General features: G+C 39.8%; 1 protein-coding gene across 13 annotated transcripts in view; it reads left to right on the top strand.

Annotated features, from left to right (window-relative positions):
* The window catches only part of rims2a (regulating synaptic membrane exocytosis 2a), a 1,025,605-nt gene that overhangs the window by 419,941 nt on the left and 585,834 nt on the right, over positions 1 to 19,830 (top strand). For 12 of the 13 annotated variants that reach the window (XM_059971246.1, XM_059971261.1, XM_059971253.1 and 9 more), the window contains one exon: positions 10,611 to 11,560. In XM_059971246.1, coding sequence (XP_059827229.1) covers positions 10,611 to 11,560 — 950 coding nt within the window. Of the gene's footprint in view, positions 1 to 5,826; positions 5,843 to 6,610; positions 6,622 to 10,610; positions 11,561 to 19,830 lie in introns of all 13 variants that reach the window. The other variant, XM_059971230.1, reaches the window with a different exon arrangement.

Raw genomic sequence — 19,830 nt, 5'->3', positions numbered from 1 at the left:
AGCAGTTATTACCTTTCAACCATCAGACTTCTGAACCAGTACGGATAACTTCACTCACCTCAACTCTGAATTGATTCCACAATCTATGGACTCACTTTCAATGAGTCTACAACTCAGGTTCTCAGTAATATTTATTTACTTTTTTTTTGTATATGCACAGTTTGTTTTCTTTTACACATTGGCTGCTTGTTAGTCTTGGTGTGTACGTTTTTGTTGATTCTACTGTATTTCTTTCTTCTACTGTGAATGTGAATGCCTGCAAGACAATGAATCTCAGGGGAGTATGTGGTGACACATACGTACTTTGATAATAAATTTACTTTGAATGATTAGTTTGGTTGGTGCCATGATTTGCAAGGGCAGGTTGAGCCACAGAGCTCGTGTGCAAGCTACACAATTTCATGACTATAGTAATCACAACTCATTTATACTGAGCTTACTAAGATGCTGTAAGTACTTTACCCATTGTGAGACTGTTCCAATGAACATCTAAGATCCATCCGTCAGAACAATTGGGATCTCCCAGTGGCCACCCATTTTAATTCCACTTCCCATTCCCATTCTGATATGTCCATCCATGGCCTCCTCCACTGTCAGGATGAAGTCACACTTAGGTTGGAAGAACAATACCTTATATACCAATTGGGTAGCCTTCAACCTGATGTCATGAGTATCAATTTCTCGAACTTCCTTTAATGCCTCCCCCCCCCACCCCTTCACCATTTCCCATCCCCTTACCCCTCTCTCATGTTGTCTCCTTGCCTGCCCATCACCTACTCTGGTTCTCCTCTCCTACCTTTTTTACTTTCTTCCACGGCCTTCTGTCTCTTTCACCAATCAACTTCCCAGCTCTTTGTTTCATCCCTCCCCCTCCAAGTTTCACCTATTGCCTGGTGTTTTTCTCTCCCCCCACCCCCCCACCACCATCTTTCAAATCTACTCCTCAGCAATTTTTCTGCAGTCCTGCTGAAGGGTTTCGTTCTGAAACGTCAACTGTGTTTTTTTCCATAGATGCTGCCTGGCCTGCTGAGTTCCTCCAGCATTTTGTGCGTGTGTGGTTCAGATTTCCAGAATCAGCAGATTTTCTCTTGCTTGTATATAAATTTTACTGCTGGTTTAGCCAAAGGAACAGTTTGTTGAGTTCACATATGAAGGAGGAGAATTTGCTCACTACTCACTTATGGGATGCACTGTAAACATTCAGATACATAAAACAGTGAAACTCCAGTAATCTGGCATGATCAGACTTTTGTAGTGCCAAAGGCTCAGAGCTTCCAGTCTGCTGGGTGTTATTCATATTGATACACTAACCCATTTTTAATTAATGTTTTAGATGTTACATTGTATTTAATTTCCTGCTTAAATCAGTAAGTTTATAGGAGCATGGTCAGCTTGAAGGGTCTCAGTGAGTTGATTTGGAGTGTGAGGACCAGGGCATCAGTGAACCAGATGTACCAGATGAAAGGGAATTGTGGGACCTGGGGCCCTGTTGAGTGGAAGGGTATGTGGACAACAGGCCCTGCTGAGTGGAAGGGTATGTGGACAACAGGCCCTGCTGAGTGGAAGGGTATGTAGACAACAGGCCCTGTTGAGTGGAAGGGTATGTGGACAACAGGCCCTGCTGAGTGGAAGGGTATGTGGACAACAGGCCCTGCTGAGTGGAAGGGTATGTGGACAACAGGCCCTGCTGAGTGGAAGGGTATGTGGACAACAGGCCCTGCTGAGTGGAAGGGTATGTAGACAACAGGCCCTGTTGAGTGGAAGGGTATGTGGACAACAGGCCCTGCTGAGTGGAAGGGTATGTGGACAACAGGCCCTGCTGAGTGGAAGGGTATGTGGACAACAGGCCCTGCTGAGTGGAAGGGTATGTAGACAACAGGCCCTGCTGAGTGGAAGGGTATGTGGACAACAGGCCCTGCTGAGTGGAAGGGTATGTAGACAACAGGCCCTGCTGAGTGGAAGGGTATGTGGACAACAGGCCCTGCTGAGTGGAAGGGTATGTAGACAACAGGCCCTGCTGAGTGGAAGGGTATGTAGACAACAGGCCCTGCTGAGTGGAAGGGTATGTGGACAACAGGCCCTGCTGAGTGGAAGGGTATGTAGACAACAGGCCCTGCTGAGTGGAAGGGTATGTGGACAACAGGCCCTGCTGAGTGGAAGGGTATGTGGACAACAGGCCCTGCTGAGTGGAAGGGTATGTAGACACCAGGCCCTGCTGAGTGGAAGGGTATGTGGACAACAGGCCCTGCTGAGTGGAAGGGTATGTGGACAACAGGCCCTGCTGAGTGGAAGGGTATGTGGACAACAGGCCCTGCTGAGTGGAAGGGTATGTGGACAACAGGCCCTGCTGAGTGGAAGGGTATGTGGACAACAGGCCCTGCTGAGTGGAAGAGAACTTAAGAACTTAGCGAGTGGGAAAGGAACTAAGAAATGGGTTCAGACATGTGAAGAATCAACTTCCATAGAGATAGTACAGATGTGATGGAGGAGAGGGTCCATTCCCTGCTGTAACTACTGCAGGAATATTTTCTCATATCTCTTATCCCAGGGGTGTTCAGAAGCACTCAGTGGAGACCCAAGAGACTGCAGATGCTGGAATTATCCTGATGCAAAACATCAACAATTCTGCATCTGGAGTTCCTCCAGCTGATTGATTATTTCTCCAGAAACTTTTAGTGACAGGTTTCACAGTCGCCTACACTAATGAGGATAATTTATGCACCAAAGATACTGTCTCCTACAGCAATTCAATGACTGGGGCCTATTCTGCCCTGCTCTCTCCTTCATCGTATTATCACCATGAAATTAGTAGGACTTTGCTGTTTTGTTCCAGAAATGAATTGCCCTCATAAGTTAAGCATGGATAGAGCAGATATCAAGCAGCTGACTATGAATTGGGGCAAGATATTTATTAGTGCATTTGCCTATGTGTTAATCCTGTGCATTAACTGGGGTTAATTGGCAGCATAATTATAAATGGGTAATCTGCACAAGGGCATCAATTTTACAGCTCTATATCCAAACTTGTCGATGGCACTACGTTAGATAACACAATAAATAGTGTGGATGGAAGCAGAATGTTTGGAACATTGAGAGATCTTGATGGATGCAATTTAGTGTGGAGAAGTGTGAGGTCAGCCATTCTGTTCCTGAGCAAGGCAGATTAATGTACCCGCTATGTGCTGAGGAACTAGGAAATTGTGGGTGAATAGATAGATCACTCTGGGTCCAAAGGATATATATTTCTTAAATCCAATGGGATGTTTCATGTTATTTGTAGGAGACTGTACAACAAAAGATACAAGTTGGATTAGAGAGTTCTGTAGAACAATGGCATTTAATATCAGGGATTGTGAGCTATGGTCTCACTTTTTGGAAATAGTCACTGCTTCAGGCTTCTGTGGTACAAATGTTACTTCCCTGAATATTGCTCAGCTCTCAGTGCATGCATTTGTGGGCTTCATCATTACTTGTAGTGGCAGATGCAGTTAAACATTATGGCAAACATACTCAGTTCTGACCCTTTGATAGAAGGAAGGTCATTGATGAGGTGTCTGAAGATGGTTGGGTATAGCATACTGTTCTCACAAACTTCTGGAATCGGGATGAATGACCTTCAATAACTACAGCCCCTTTGTTTGATTTTTTTCCTCCAGTCAATGGAGTGTTCTCCTTCTGTGCCCTTTGTTTAATATTTACCAGAAACTTTTGATGTCTGATCGTGTCAAAAGCTGTCTAGTAGTCAAATTCAGTTGTTTGGTACATTTTTAGACTAAGGTGGTGATGTAATTTGGAGCCGAGTTGTTCTGACAAAACCTAATCTGAGCATTCATGCATTGGTTGTTGGTGAATAAGTGGCATTTAATAGCATTTTATCACCTTGTTCTTGGTTAAGCTAAACTGATGTCTGGTAGTAAACCAGATCGGACTTGTCCTGCTTCTTCTTACTAGGACATAGCTGAGGAATTTTCCACATTGCTGACTAGTTGCACATTGTTGGTGAGTGAGTGTTCAACATCAAATGCCTGCCTTTTGATCACTGCCGGAGGAGTCTGTGAGGGAGCGGGGGAGGTAGGTTTGGGGTCGATGTTTATGTTCCATTTTGTGTGGGGGGAGGGATTTTGGGGTTTGATGATCATGATTCCATTCTTTTTTTGTGCGGGGGAGGGGGCAGGACCGATATTTCTCTCTGAAAGACTTTCATGTTCTTTCCTTGTTTTGTAGCTATCTGGAGAACACAAATCTCAGAGTTGTTGTACCATTGATTGCTTCACTTCCGTGCTTGTGCAAGCTGGAGGAGGCAATCAGAGCCGTCACACACCAATATTCAGTCAAACCGGGACGGCAGGTTTCTGCAAGTTTCAAAAGATCTGCAGTCTATTATCAACTACAAAAACAAGGCACCCACCTGCCCCAATGAACTCCTCTTCTCAAACCAGTTGAACAGATTCTACTTCAGATTTGACTCTGAGATCAAACTTTAAAGACTGCTCCCCCCTCCCCTACGTGCCTCATTAGACAGACCATCGCTAATGCCCCACACCCTCACACCCTTCTTTGTCAAGGAAGAGAATGTCGGAAATCTGTTCAGGAAGCACACCTTCCACGCCCACGCCACCCACCCCCCCATATATTACTTCAGTTAATGCACTGTAAACACATTAAACCACTTTTTATACACATCTGTACTTCTATCTTACTTTAGTATAATTTTTATTCTTTATAGTTATTGAATGTTGTTTTTGGTTGCATGTCACACCAATACAACACAGCAATTTCCTAACTGTACAGTGGATAAAATTGATCATTCATCGTTGGTGTTTAGGCAATGTACTACACTGTGCCATTCTTAACTATACGCAGCTGTGCACCAAGGTAATCCCCACAGATTAGGGGTGATAGATACTTGCCTTTCATCTTGGAGTTTATATCTACCGGGATATTTCTTTTTAGCAGTGTCCACAGCATATACATGATTATGTCTGCATTTGAAATGCCATTGTGCCTCTGCATTAGGGATTGGAAAATCACCCAACTTTCTGAAAATTCTCTTCTGCCTTAGAAAGGAACACTTGACCTCACAATTCCCCCCCATGACCTTTGATCTTATTTTTTCCTTACATGACATTTTCTCTATCACTGTTACCATTTTTCCCTTGCACTACCTCAATAGACATCTTTTGAAATGATCTGTATGGATGGCATACAAAACTAGAGCTCTTTTATGTATACCCGGTTCAAGTAACAATAATAAACCAATTCCAAAAACATCACTTCTCCGCTATGGCCTTTTACCCTGTCTCCCTACCTACCACTTCTCCCTGGGTCCCGTCCTCCTTCCCTTTCCCCTACTGTCCACTCTCCTCTCCTATCAGTTTCCTTCTTCTCCAGCCCTTGACCTTTCCCACGCACCTGGCGTCACCTCTCACCTTCCAGCTAGCCTCCTTTTTATTATGGCATCTTCCCCCTTACTTCTCAGTCCCGAAGAAGGGTCTTGGCCCGAAATGTCAGCTGTTTACTCTTTCCCATAGATGCTGCCTGACCTGCTGAGTTCCACCAGAATTTTGTGTGTGTCGTTTCTATAGATGAAGGGATTGAAACGCACACATCAATGATCAGCATTTCCAAAAGTGTAGGTCAGAGTATTAATTCACAGAGTTATATTGATGGTTCATTTTTAAATTCATTGAAGGGCTTCATAGGCAGTCAGCATTTAATTGTTATTCCCTAATTACCCCTGCAAAAGTGGTGGTGAACTGCTGCAGTGTTTGAGGTGAGAGAAACTCATAATGCTGTTAGGGAGAAAGTTACAGGAATTTCATCCAGCAGTGGTGAAGGGGCAGTGATATATTCCAAACAGGGACGGTAAATGTTGTGGAAGGCAACTCCGAAATGGTGGTGTACCAAAGTTCAAAGTAAATTTTATCATCACACTACATATATGTCACCATAAACAATCATGAGGTTTATTTTCCTGTGGGAATACTCAGTAACTATATGAGTGTGCAAGTCCTTTGCAAGCGATGAGGACCGCTGACATCCCTGAGTGGGTGTATTTGTCATTTGTGTAACTAGGGGTGAATAGTTCATGCTAGGAGGGGGCAATATATAACAGGATCAGTGAATAACGAGAACATCACAAGATAAAGAGTCCTTAAAATTGAGATCATTTGGTTTTGGGAACACTTCAATGGTAGGGCAAGTGAGTGTAGCTATCCACTATTGTTCAAGAGCCTGATGATTGAAGGTTAGAGGTTGTTCTTGAACCTGGTGGTGCGAGTCCAGAGGCTCTCATACCTTCTACCTGATGGCAGCAGTTAGAAAAGAGCATGGCTAGGTGGTGAGGATCTCTGATGATGGATGCCGCTTTCCTACGACAGTGTTTCACATAGATGTGCTCAGTGGCTGGGAGGGCTCTATCCATGATGACTATGCCAAGTCCATTACCTTTTGTAGGATTTACTGTTCAAAGACATTGGTGTTTCCATAACAGGCCCAGATGCAGTCAGTCAATACACTATCTGCTATACATCTATATAAGTTTGTCATAGAGGGATCAGAAGTGGAGGGAGTGAGCAGCTTCAAGTTCCTCGGTGTCAAGATCTCTGAGGATCTAACCTGGTCCCAACATATCGATGTGGTCATAAAGAAGGCAAGACGGCAGCTATACTTTATTAGGAGTTTGACGAGATTTAGCATTTCAACAAATACACTCAAAACTTCTATAGTTGTACCATGGAGAGCATTCTGACAGGCTGCATCACTGTCTTGTATGGAGGGGCTACTGCACAGGACCGAAAGAAGCTGAAGAGGGTTGTAAATCTAGTCAGCTCCATCCTGGGTACTAGCCTACAAAATACCTAGGACATCTTCAGGGAGCAGTGTCTCAGAAAGGCAGCGTCCATTATTAAGGACACCCAGCACCCAGGGCATGCCCTTTTCTCACTGTTACCATCAGGTAGGAGGTACAGAAGCCTGAAGGCACTCACTCAGTAATTCAGGAACAGCTTCTTCCTCTCTGCCATCCGATTCCTAAATGGACATTGAAGCTTTGGACACTACCTCACTTTTTAAAATATACAGTATTTCAGTTTTTGCACATTTTAAAAAATCTATTCGATATACGTTATTGATTTACTTGTTTATTTATTATCATCTTTTATTTTATTTATTTATTTATTTTCTCCATCTCCCTCTCTCTCTCTCTCTCTCTCTCTCTCTCTCTCTCTCTCTCTCTCCCTCTCTCTCTCTCTCTCTCTGCTAGAGTATGTATTGCATTGAACTGCTACTGCTAAGTTAACAAATTTCACGTCACATGCTGGTGATAATAAACCTGAGTATGATTCATGCTGAATCACTGCAGACTCCTAAGGAAGTAAGGGTGTTCCGTTCTTTTGCTGTCCTTCCAGCTGGTAGATGTCATGGATTTGGAAGCTGCTGTCAAAGGAGCCGTGGGGAATTACTGGTTTGTATACCGAGGATGATGCAAATTGCTGCTACTCTGCGTTGGTGGTGAAGTTGATGGGCTGTCAATCAAACAGCCTGCTGAGTTCTTACTATATTGAACTTCTAGATTGTTTTTATGGCTACCCTCATGTGGATAAGTGGAGAGTATTCTATCACACTGCTGGCTTGAGCCCTGTAGATGATAGACAGGCTTTGCAGAGTTTGGAGGTGAGTTACTCGCTGCAGGATCTCTGGCTTCTGACCTGCTCTTGTAGCTGCATCTGTCTACTTCAGTTCCGTTACTAGTCAATAGCAATGCACAGAGTATTTATAGTTCGGGATTCAATGATGATAATGCCATAGAATGTCAGGAGGTGATTTTCTGTTGTTGGATATTGTTATTGCCTGGCTAAGGCAATGGAGGATGGATATGGATTTTAGTGCATCTACTTTGAGCTAAAGGGGTTTAGAATGGAATAGTCTCTAAGTGGTGTGAAACTGATTCAGAGAGATAGATCATTTTATGTCACTGAATTACTTACTGCCCATTATACCGCTGGCAATTAGGGCAGCAGTAAGGTCCTCCATCTCTCAGGGCTTCCTTTTATCATATTAGTAGCTTCTTCTTGGTTTTCACTACTGTCAGACATGCAAGTCCCAAGTGGAGACTCAGGAATACCATCGCACTGAGTTGGAGAAGGATTCTTCATTGCTGTTTCCATAATAATTTTGTTTTACCAGTCAGGGTTGTTAGCCCTGCCTGAACCTGGAGGACTGGTGGACCACTGTTAGACTGGCCTCTACCCTTTGACCTGTTTGACATGGGTGACCCTACCAAGAGCCACAACATAAAGTCCTGACTCCAGCCAACGTAGCTCTCTGGGTCATTGAGGCACGCAAGCCTCCAAACCCTATGGCAAGGTTGTGGTCCTCACTGCCGGATACAGACAGTAATCAAAAAGATCATGGACTGTTGGCCTTTGTGTTCAAGGTTTACAAGTAAGTATAATCTCCTAATAGTACTTCAAATGTAGCCCAATCAGTTTACAAAGCCCAGCAATTCTTATTATTATACCTTAGGATGTGTAATCAATGTGCTTTGCAGGAGGGCAACATTGCTTTACCAGAATTTTATCTGGATTCCAGTCATTAAACAATGGGCATAGATTTTAAAATCATATCCCTTGAATGTAAGCTGATTTTTTAAAAGTATTATGTGGAACAAATAAGGTAGATGAAATAAACTGGTTAAGCACTCTGGGACTAGTTAGGTTGTACTTTCAGAGTCAAGCTTGGAACAGACTACTGCAAACATCAATTAATGATAAGTCAACTGCTGATTTCAAATCTGAGTTTGATTTATCTTTGTCCATTAAATACATTAAGAGAGTGGGTATAAAAGGATTTGTGAGGTTTGGTCATAGACCAGACTGAAGGGTCTACTCTTAATAATAAGTTCCAATATTCCAGTTCAACCTTATCTCATTTCATCTTATGTTGTTAAAATTGACCAGGTTATTCCAACATACCATTAAAATGCTTGAAAATGAAAAGAAAGCAATGCTTCTTTGTCAAATATTTAACATCTTGAAATACTAAAATATTATGAGAGCTGTATTAGCATTGCCAGATCCAAATGATATGATTATATAGTTTAAAGCAAAATTTAGAACTTCAGCTATGATATTTTTGGGCTTTATTCTATTTAACTTACGGAGAAATGGCTTTCCCGATCCTTTGATTGTCATTCCAGTGATAAGGGAACACTTACTTGTTTTCACTTTATTGTCTGTTCAAATCCTTCACATCAGCAGTTAAATCTTGGTCCATCAGAGGCAGCAACCTTTTGTCATACGTGCTTGGAGTAATGGCAGTGACTAAACTGAAATGACTTCCAAAACTGGCTAAATTCCAAGTATGACAGAAAGTTCTAGATAATTGACTGTTCAGCCATATGCAATGATAAAGCACATTTCCTGTGTGATTTGTTTTTGTTCAGCAATAAATTAAAGGAAATGTATAAATTGGTACTCTGGATTTAAAATAACTATACGGAAATATACTTCGAGGCCTCTGCGGAATCTAAAAAATTCAGTATTTGTGACCAGAATTTGGATAGTCCCCTATATAGTACAAGGTCAAGGATAATTGCTAGATTGTTTATGTGTTGTTCTTTTAAATGATTTGAAATGAATTTTTAATAATCACATTCTATATGGCCTTTTAATATAATTTCTATTATGCAGAATTCCAAGAATTATGAGAAAAAGTTAATTGATAATTATCATATATGTAGAGCTTGCTTCTAATTTTATGTGAATTTCTGAGTGAAATAATCATTTCTGTGGTACAGAGGAAAATGGTAAAGGCAATCCTGCAATTTACAAGCATAACTGTCCGTCGGTAATCAGCTAAGTACCATAATCTTCCTTGGAGAGTAAAATCTTACTTGACCTCCAGCTATATACAGCACATGATAACGACATTAAACTGTAAAACTCCTCACTCCTCCCACTGTATGTCACCACATATCAAAGTTAGGTTGGTGGGCTGATGTCCTACTTTCTTGCTTTGAGATGGCGGTGCAGATTCTGATTTGCTACTGTGGATGAAATCACAATATATGGAGAGAATAATTCTGTGTGCAAAGCTCAGCAAGGCTGCAATTATTGGAAGCTTTTGAATGTAATTTTGCTGAGCTTGGGGAGATTAAGGAAAAGTGCTTGCCAGCTTGGATTTGATGCATTCTTCTGGATATAATTTCCTCTATCTCCCAGATGTGCAATGGCAAACGGAAAGGTAAACCGAGGAAGATGTTTAATAAAAAGTGTGTGGGGGGGGGGTGAGGATGTAATCTTAAAATGTGTGAATAAAGCTATGATGTTTCATGGGCCTGAAATTTCTGTTTGAGAGCAATATTTGTGATGAGTTGTAAAGTGATTTGATGTTGACGTGCTTTGATACCAGGCTTTGTTTCGCAGTTAAATTTAGAATGAATAGTAAGCAAAATGCTTTAATATTTTGCACTTATGATAGTCATAATTAATGCTTAACTGTCTTTCACAATTTTCAGTCTGTATGTGCAGCAAGGTATTGATGGTTTAATTTACCACTTTGCTGCATGCAAAGTGCCTCTGACTGAATTTATATTTATTTCCATCCAGGAAAAGGAGCCCATCAACATCCAGGGAACACAATCGGAAATACCACCAAAAGGACGACAGAGCAGATCCATCGCAGTATGCTCTTTTGGAAAGTGCAATGCAGAGATCGCCGACAGAATATGCAGACCGTGACAAGCGATCGTTGCGGGGCTCGTGGGCTTACGATGACTCTGAACACATTGAGTACAGAGAAAGCAGGGACTCCACACGCAGAAGTCTAAGGCGGTCTCAAGAGTTGCGAGATTTAGTAGATGAGGATATTGATACACAAAGTAGAGATGAATATGAGCGACAGAGACGAGAGGAAGAGTATCAAACTCGTTATCGTAGTGATCCAAATTTGGCACGTTATCCCGTCAAACCACAACCGTACGAGGAGCAAATGCGAATGCATGCCGAGATGTCTCGTATACGTCATGAACGAAGACACAGTGATGTTTCTTTGGCATACACAGAGATGGATGATGTACAAATTTCAAAGCATAGAATGGAAAGGCAGTCACGACAACGTTCTGCATGTGATCGCAGGGTCCCTGTGCAAAGTCAGCGTTCTTACTCAATGGAGAGAACTCAAGACCTTCAAGGGCCTAGTTCTAGCTGGCAAAGGACCCCAAATCACAGTCCACCGACACCCAGGCGAAGCCCCATTCCATTTGATAGGAGTGACGGTCGTCATTCTGATTCAATGCGGAAACAGCAGCACTTGGATCCAAGTTCTGCGGTTAAGAAAACAAAACGGGAAAAGATGGAAACCATGCTGCGAAATGACTCACTCAGCTCAGATCAGTCGGAATCAGTGAGGCCACCACCACCAAAGCCACATAAAACAAAGAAAGGAGGTAAAATGCGACAGGTCTCGTTGAGCAGCTCGGAGGAAGAGCTTGCATCTACTCCAGAATATACCAGCTGTGATGATGTAGAAATTGAGAGTGAAAGTGTCAGTGAGAAAGGTAAGCATTCACAGACATTTATTCATTTCTACTGCGGTAAATAATTTATCTGATTTTAATTTAGGTTATGTAAGTAAGTTGCTTGAAGTTCTTAGTTTAATTAAAGCTAATACCATTCAGTTATTTGGATAATGATGTTCAGAATTTTGATCCTGCTCTGTGCGAAGTTAATAAAGAAATACAACTAGTATTAGGGTCCAGTTTGAGAATTCACTCATGGTTGTGTTTACTGATCTTTATCCTGTAACTGCTGCTGAAAAATGAGATGCATGAAGTTTATTTGGCTCATTGGTAATGTCTCCCAATCTAGTAGCTTAATGAGACCGTATAGATTCTGAAAAGATACTCGGGAAAAGTATCACTGTTATGGCTGGTGTCCAGGCATCACATCACTATGTTTTCAATGAGGATGACTTAAAAGTTAGAAACTTACTTTTCTAATAAGTTCAAGGTAATTTCTCATAAAATAGATGTGTTATGTATATAACTATGCAGAAATATACTTCGAAAAATCTGCAGGATCTAAAAAATTCAAAATTTATTGTGACCTGAATTTGGCTAGTCCCCAATATGTTTTAAAGTCAAGTGTAACTGTTGGATTGTTTAATAATTTTAAATGATTTTTAAAAGATACATTATATATGGCATTTTAATCTAATTTACATTATGTGAAATTCTTAGCATTAGGAGAAATTAATTGATAGCTATCATAAGTGTAGGGTTTGCTTCAAATTGAATTTGATTTTCTAACCGTTTGTATGGTACAAGAGGAAAATGGTAAAGGCAATCCTGCATTTTACATATGTGTTAAAATTGTTGTATATTTCCCCAGTTTATCTGAAATGGTATTAATTTTGTTACTCTTAAAGATATTTTCCTGTCAAAGTGATGTGTAGAATGTAATACAGTTTTAAGTAATGAACTGCCGAGTTATTAGACCAGGAAGACCCGGTTCTGATCACAAGTTTACGTGGAATTAGCTGTTCTCAGCTAGGCCAGTAATAGGCACTGAACTAATATCCAGCTGGAAGTGTAGTTATATCAAATGAGTTTTCATGTCTGATGATTGAACTGTCTGCCAACATGCACTAAAATGGCTGAAACACTGAAGTACCTGAATTATATCATCCCTTTAGGAGAGGAATAAGTAGAACAATAAATATTGTTTATTAAGCAATAAGTATGTATGTCATTTTTTTTAAAGCACTCTTCTTACTTTTTAAGGACTTACAGAATTATTTGAGAGGTAGCTCTCATTATGAAAAGAATTTTAATACTATGCATAAATTTGAAATCAGTTATTATAAACTGTGAAGTAAAGAACCAGTCACATCTGTGAACTTGGCCTTAGACCACAGGTACTGTAGGCTGTATAAGATAATTCAAAACTTTGAAATATTGGCATACATTAATGTATATCAATATTTTACATTCTATTTAGGCAATGCTTTCTGTATGTAATATATTGACTGCTGATGATATCAGAAATAAGCAAGGTGCACTGGGAGCTTCAAGTCTGACTTTCTTATTTCAAGCCTGTTTTATTAATAAAGCACTAATTCGAAAGAACATGGAATCCCACTTTTCTGCACTTCATTACAATTCCCAATATCAATCTCTTTGTGTACAGACTACAAGCGAGCTTCCCTCAACCTCTCAGTCCTCCCAATGCACTTTTTTATTGAACCCTTTTCAACACCTAGTGCTGGTCAGCAAAAAAATCCTTAAGTTGAGTACAAAAAAAAACCAAAGCTGTTGTTTTCTACCCATCTTTAAGCTCGCTTCCCTGGTGAAGATATCCTATTTCTAAATCACTGATTCAAAGTGGAATAGATCCTCATGACTAATTTGAACTGATGTTAAGTATTCCCAGAAAAAATCTCTTCATGACCAGGATTTGAAGAATATATCTCACACTGCTGTGAACACATCATCAGTGATGTATCCTGTGGCCATCGAGTGTCTTAGGTCTTTCTACTCCAGACACCCTCATCCAGGTGAACCAGACATGGTTGACCAAGCCACAAGTTCTGTTCAGGTAGCATGTGCTGAGGATCCCCATGGACTTGTTCTCTTCATCCAGAGCCATCTTGAAGAGACTATCCAATGACACCCTGGTAGCTCCCTTCCACAGGCATGCAGTTTGCCTTTCATCCTTGCCTCCAGCAGTCGCTGACCAGTTCCTTGTATCTGGTAAGCTTCCTGTCATGAGCCTCCTCCAGCGCTCCTCCCACGGGACTGGTCAGCTCCAGCAAGATCAATCTTTTTTTCCAGCTTCATAGAATAGTCCATACACCATGCTGCTGACATTCTCATTTAGCCTTTCCAGTTCTTTTCAGGGCAAACTTAGTTATATGCTTAACCAAAGATGCCTTTTACATAGCAATCAAACTTGCTATGAAAAATGCATCTTTGATTAAGCATATGACTAAGTTTGACCAAACAGGTCAGCAGTTTGCAATGCCTTTTATTTTTGCACGGTCTTTTCCCTCCCCATCTCCTTCAACTCCACAACACTTATTTCTAAATCATCTCAGTTGTTCTCTCTTGTGAATTTTCGATTTATTTGCTGTTCTGTATTTGGCTATGCTTCTAGTGGATTAGTCCTATGCTCCAGAACCCCATTACTCAGGCTTTCAACCTGCTCATTGTTAGGGCAGTCAAAGAACTAACTTGTGAACCTGTGGTGATATCTCACTGTGGGCTTGACAATAGTCTTTCAGTGGTAAGGAAATAAAATTGAAATTATGCTTGAGAGAATGATGTGGGTGGAAAGAAATGGAAATCTACAGCTACATCCATTTTATATTAAATGCTGTTTGTTCTTAAAAAGTAGAATAATAACTAATGCATATAGAGTCCAGTATACTTGTATAAGAATTTATCCATGATTGTATAATTTTATCATGCTATGTTGAAATCATTAAACAATTATTCTTTGTGCAGGAAACCTCTCAAGATAGATAAGTTGTCATTCCTGTTGTTTATTACTTTAGAAAGTGAATTTTTGAATGCAGGCACTACCATTTGTGGAGCTCCTTCCAAACACTGTTGGTTTGCATGGTAACCACTCCTTTACAAATCCATCATTCAAAGCAATGTGGACACAAATCAGCCCTGCTACTTGAAGCAGTAACCATCACAAAGTGTTCCTGTCACAACAGAAGGCTTTACACATCACTTGTGTAAGAAGATCAAACCTCTACATTCCAGAATCACTGCACCACAGCTCACCTTCACTACGTCATTTCAGGGTGAATTTCCAAGCACAAAATAACATATAGATTCATATATAAAAACATACTGTATATAAGAACATATAGGAAAACATGATGATTTTATCCTTCAGTCTTGTGGACAATTTAAATTTTATGTCCATTTCTTTAGTTTCTATTTTACAGTTAGATCAACTTTCACTAGCTGTTTTGATTCTCATTATTTTCAAACTCTATGAAGCTAAGCATTGTAGAAGCTGGATGTCAAGATATTCACATAACAAAATCATAATCTATCTTCTTTTACACCTCATTCATTGAAAATATTTATTTTAATAAACCTATATATAGAGGTATAGAGATTTATTATATATGACAATCTTATTCTATATATAGAATATCTATTTATCTATCTACACACACATGCATTATATATAAAATGACCTTGTTCTGTGTGTGCATATATGCAGTTACAGAGCGCAGTAAAGGGAATAACAGAGGCATGAGATAATGGATGGCCAAAGTTGATTGGAAGGGAACACTAGCAGGGCTAATGGCAGAGCAGCAGGAATTCTTTGAGGAAATAACAAGCAGGATAGACAAAGAAGAGTCAGTGGATGTTGTTTATTCATATTTTGAGAAGATCTTTGATAAGATGCCACACAGGAGGCTGCTTAACAAAAAGCCTATGTTTTTACAGGAAAGATACTAGCATAGACAGAAGATTGGCTGATTGGCAGGAGGTAAAGAGTCAGAACAAAGGGGGCCTATTCTGGTTGACTGTTTATGAATAAGTTTACAGACAATGCAAAGATAGGTGGAGGGGCAGGTAGTGTTGAGGAAGCAGGGAGTCTGAAGAAGGAATGGACAGATATGGAGAATGGGCAAAGAAGTGGCAGATAGAATATAGTATAGGGAAATGTATTGTCATGCACTTTGTTTGAAGGAATAATGGCATAGACAATTTTCTAATCAGGAAGAAAATTCTAAAGTCAGAGGTGCAAAGGGACTTGGGAGTCCTTGTGGTGGATTCCCAAAAGGTTAACTTGCAGATTGAGACGGTAGTAAGGAGGGCAAATGAAATGTTAGCATTCATTTTGAAAATACTCGAATATAAGAGCAACAATGTGGTCCTGAGGCTTTATAAGGCATTAGTCTGACTGCACTTGTGAAGTATTTCAATACTTGAGTATTGTGAACAGTTTTGGGCCCCAAAACTGGGTTTTGTGTGAAATTAGAGATGGTCCAGAGGGTATTCACAAGAATGTTTTCAGGAATGAAAGTGTTACCGTATGAGGAGCGTTTGATTGCTCTGGGCCTGTACTCGCTGGAGTTTAGAAGAATGAGTGGGGATCTCATTGAAACCTATTTGAAATGCTGAGAGAGTGTGGATGTGGAGAGAATGTTTTCGATAGTGGGTGAGTCCAGGACCAGAAGGAACAGCTTCAGAATAGAGGGATGTCCATTTGAACTGAGCTGAGAAGGGATTTCCTTAGCCAGAGGAAGGTGAGTTTGTGGAATTTATTGCCATACACAGCTGTGGATGTAAAATCATTGAGTATATTTAAAGCAAATTCTGATAAGTTCTTGGTTAATCAGGGTGTCAAAGGTCATGGGGAGAAGGCAGGAGAATGAGGTTGAGAGGTATAATAAATCAGCCGTGATAGAATGGCAGAGCAGACTCGATGGGCCAAGTGGACTAATTCTGCTTCTATATCTAATGGTTAAATATATATCTTTAGTACAAGGTAATAAATGCTATGCATTTAGTAGCTGTATAAAAACTTACGGTTAGCAAATATTCTGAGATTGTTCTCTATTCTTTCTATAAAAATGTTAACTGATTACGCATTCAATTGAAACTATTAATGCAGAAAGGAACAGATTACTGAATAATCAGATCGAAGAATTAGATACAAAAGGGAGGCAGGCCATTCAGCTCTACCAGTTCATGGAGGATTTTATTCCACAGTCGTGTGGACAATGTAAATTTTATGTCCATTTATAGGTATTTGAAAAATAACGGATAATTCTGACCATTTCCAGATGAACTTAGCTATGGCTCTGCAGTACCTAATGGATTTGCAATGGTTATCTAACCAATTTAATAGTATTATTCATTGATTTCTCTTTACTGGAATATAAGTTCAGCACAAAATCCTCCCAGTTCTATCCTTTCTAAAATTATCAAAAGATACAAATAATAATTCTGCAAGGAAAATTCTAACCCTCTCAAGAGTATATTGCTGAGAGAGAATCTGATCCCGTTCCAGCTCACTTATCCATGTTTTCATATCATGGAATTGCATTGAAGAAAATAGTCCAGCCTTGAAATTGGTCCTGTTGCTAATTTGAACTAATTCATTCCCAGAGTGTAAGTGATTTGTTAACGGGAAGTTGAAAATACTGGCTAATGGTGACCTCCATTAATGAAAACTTCCTTCCCCAGACTTTACAGTAGCATCGTTTAAAACTGAAAAAGAAAACTCCTTTAGCTGTTGGAAATCTGGAATATGTCACAAATATATGGAAATGCTCAGCCAGTCAAGCAGCATCTGTAGACAGAGAAACCTTATTAATATTGACCTTTCAGTTGAGCAAAATACTTTTCATCATGTCTTTTGACTTTGACTTCTTTAATGTGAAAGATGATTTATCTATTTTTAATAAGGGAATTGTTATTAAAATAAATTTAGCTGTTGATTATAGAATTAAAACACGGAACAGTTAACTAATTATGCACATATAAAACATTTGTCAAGATCATGATAATTGCATACCACTTCAACTTGAGAGAAGGACCTATTGCAATTCTTTTTTTGATATATTTTAAGTCTAATTGAATTTATTGTCATGTGGACAACTGTAGTGAGATACAGATACAATAAAAAAGCTTGTTCACAGCAACATTACAGGCATATACTGTAAGCCTAGACAAAATATAACTTGTACATAAATTAAACACGGCAATGAAGAGAACAAAACTGCAAAATAAGATATTAGGACATTAAACCACAATAGAGACAGGTCCATGGTGGTGCAGGATGTGGTCCATCGAGTTCCATTGCTCACGATTAATTTTATTGAGGCCAGAGTGGGAATGATACCGGGGAAAGCTGAAATATAGCTAATAGTAACACATTTGAGAGGCAACCTGACCTGCAAGTCAATTACAACAGAGAATTTATTATTTTATTCTGATAATACTTTGTGATTTGACTGTTACCTCTTAAGGATTCTATCTATTGCCTTACTGGAATGATCCAAGTGTTTCCTTGCTCAAGCTAATAAAAGTGTAATGAGTGAGGGAGTTTTCCTTACCTTACATTTGACTGGCTTTAGGAAATTACTTTATAGAAAAAGTGAACTTAGACCTCTAAAAAAATAAGTCTTCTGCTTTTAATATGTTATATATAGAGTGTCTTCCTTCTTACTGTTCATTATACAGTGCAAATTTGTTATAAGTATCCTATTTATTCATACATATGTAAGTAAAGGATCACATTGGTCGTTGATATATACTTAGATTTGAAGGCACTCAAAGACCAAATTTATTGGAATCCCTGGGCCATATTATCATCATTGGCAAGATATTTAACCAAGAGTCTTGATTGAAGAGACCTATGGCATTAAACTGTGAATATTATCTTCAAAATATATAACAATACTATGTATATTATTAAAATGTATATGTTTATATCTAAATATGTAACAAACTCCAAGATGGCTTTTTGGAGCAACTTGTGGTTGAGCCCACTAGGGGATCAGCAATTCTGGATTTGGTGTTGTTTAATGAACCAGATATGATTAGGGAGCTTAAGGTAATGGAACCCTTAGGAAACAGTGATCATATTATGGTAGAATTCACCCTACAGTTTGAGAGGGAGAACCTAAAGTAGAAGTATTACAGTGGAGTGAAAAGAATTACAGAGGCCTGAGAGTAGAGCTAGAAAGGTTGATTGGAAGGGCATACTAGCACCGATGATGGCAGAGCAGTAATGGCTGGAGTTTCTGAGAGTCATTCGGAAGGCACGGGAGAGATTCATCCTAAAGAAGAGGAAGTATTCTAAAGGCAGGATGATGTAACTGCGGCTGACAAGAAAAGTCAAAGCCAACAAAAGGGCATGTATTGGATCAAAAATTAGGAGCAAGTTAGAGGATTGGGAATTTTTTTTAAACTCACAAAAGGCAATTAAAACAACCATAAGGGGGAAAAGATGAAATACAAAGCTGGCCAATTATATCAAAATGATACCAATTTTTATTCAGATATATAAAGAATAAGAGGGAGGTGCGAGTATATATTAGACAACTGGAAAATGACATTGGAGAGATAGTAATGGAGGACCAGGAAATAGCGGATGAACTGAATAAATATTTTGCATCAGTCTTCACTATGGAAGTCACTAGTAGTATGCTGGAAGTATGGGAGTGTTGGGGGTAGAAGCGAGTGTAGTTGCTATTACTAGGGAGATGGTGCTTGCAAACTGAAAAATTTGAAGGTAGATAAGACTCCTGGGCCTGTTGGACTATACCCTAAGGTTCTAAAAGAAGTAGCTGAAGTGGTGGTGGAGGCATTAGTAATGACCTCTCAGTAATAAAGAGAGTCTGGCGTAATTTTGGAGACAGGAAAAACTGCAAATATCACTCTACTCTTCAAGAAGAGAGGGAGATGGAAGAAAGGGAATTACAGCCAGTTAGCCTGATGTCAGTGCTTGGAAAGCTGTTGAAGTCGATTGTTAAGGATGTGTTTTCAGGGTACTTGGAGGCACATGTCAAAATAGGTCAAGAAGACATCATGGAATCCTTGAGGGAAATTCTTGCCTGGCAAATTCGTTGAAGTTCCTTGAAAAAAATATCAGAGTCAGTGGATGTTGTGTACTTGTATTTTCAGAAGTCCTTTGACAAGTTGCAGCACAGGAGGCTGCTAAACAAGTTAAGAGCCTACAGTATTACTGGAAAGGTACCAGCATTCATAGAGCATCGGCTGATTGGCAGCAAGCAAAGAGTGGGAATAAAAGGATCCTTTTCAAATTGGCTGCTGGTGACTAATGG

The sequence above is a fragment of the Hypanus sabinus genome, chromosome 1, assembly GCF_030144855.1.
Source record: "Hypanus sabinus isolate sHypSab1 chromosome 1, sHypSab1.hap1, whole genome shotgun sequence".
Lineage (NCBI taxonomy): Eukaryota > Metazoa > Chordata > Chondrichthyes > Myliobatiformes > Dasyatidae > Hypanus > Hypanus sabinus.
Note: the sequence above shows the minus strand (reverse complement) of the source record. Positions and strands in the feature narration are given on the sequence as shown.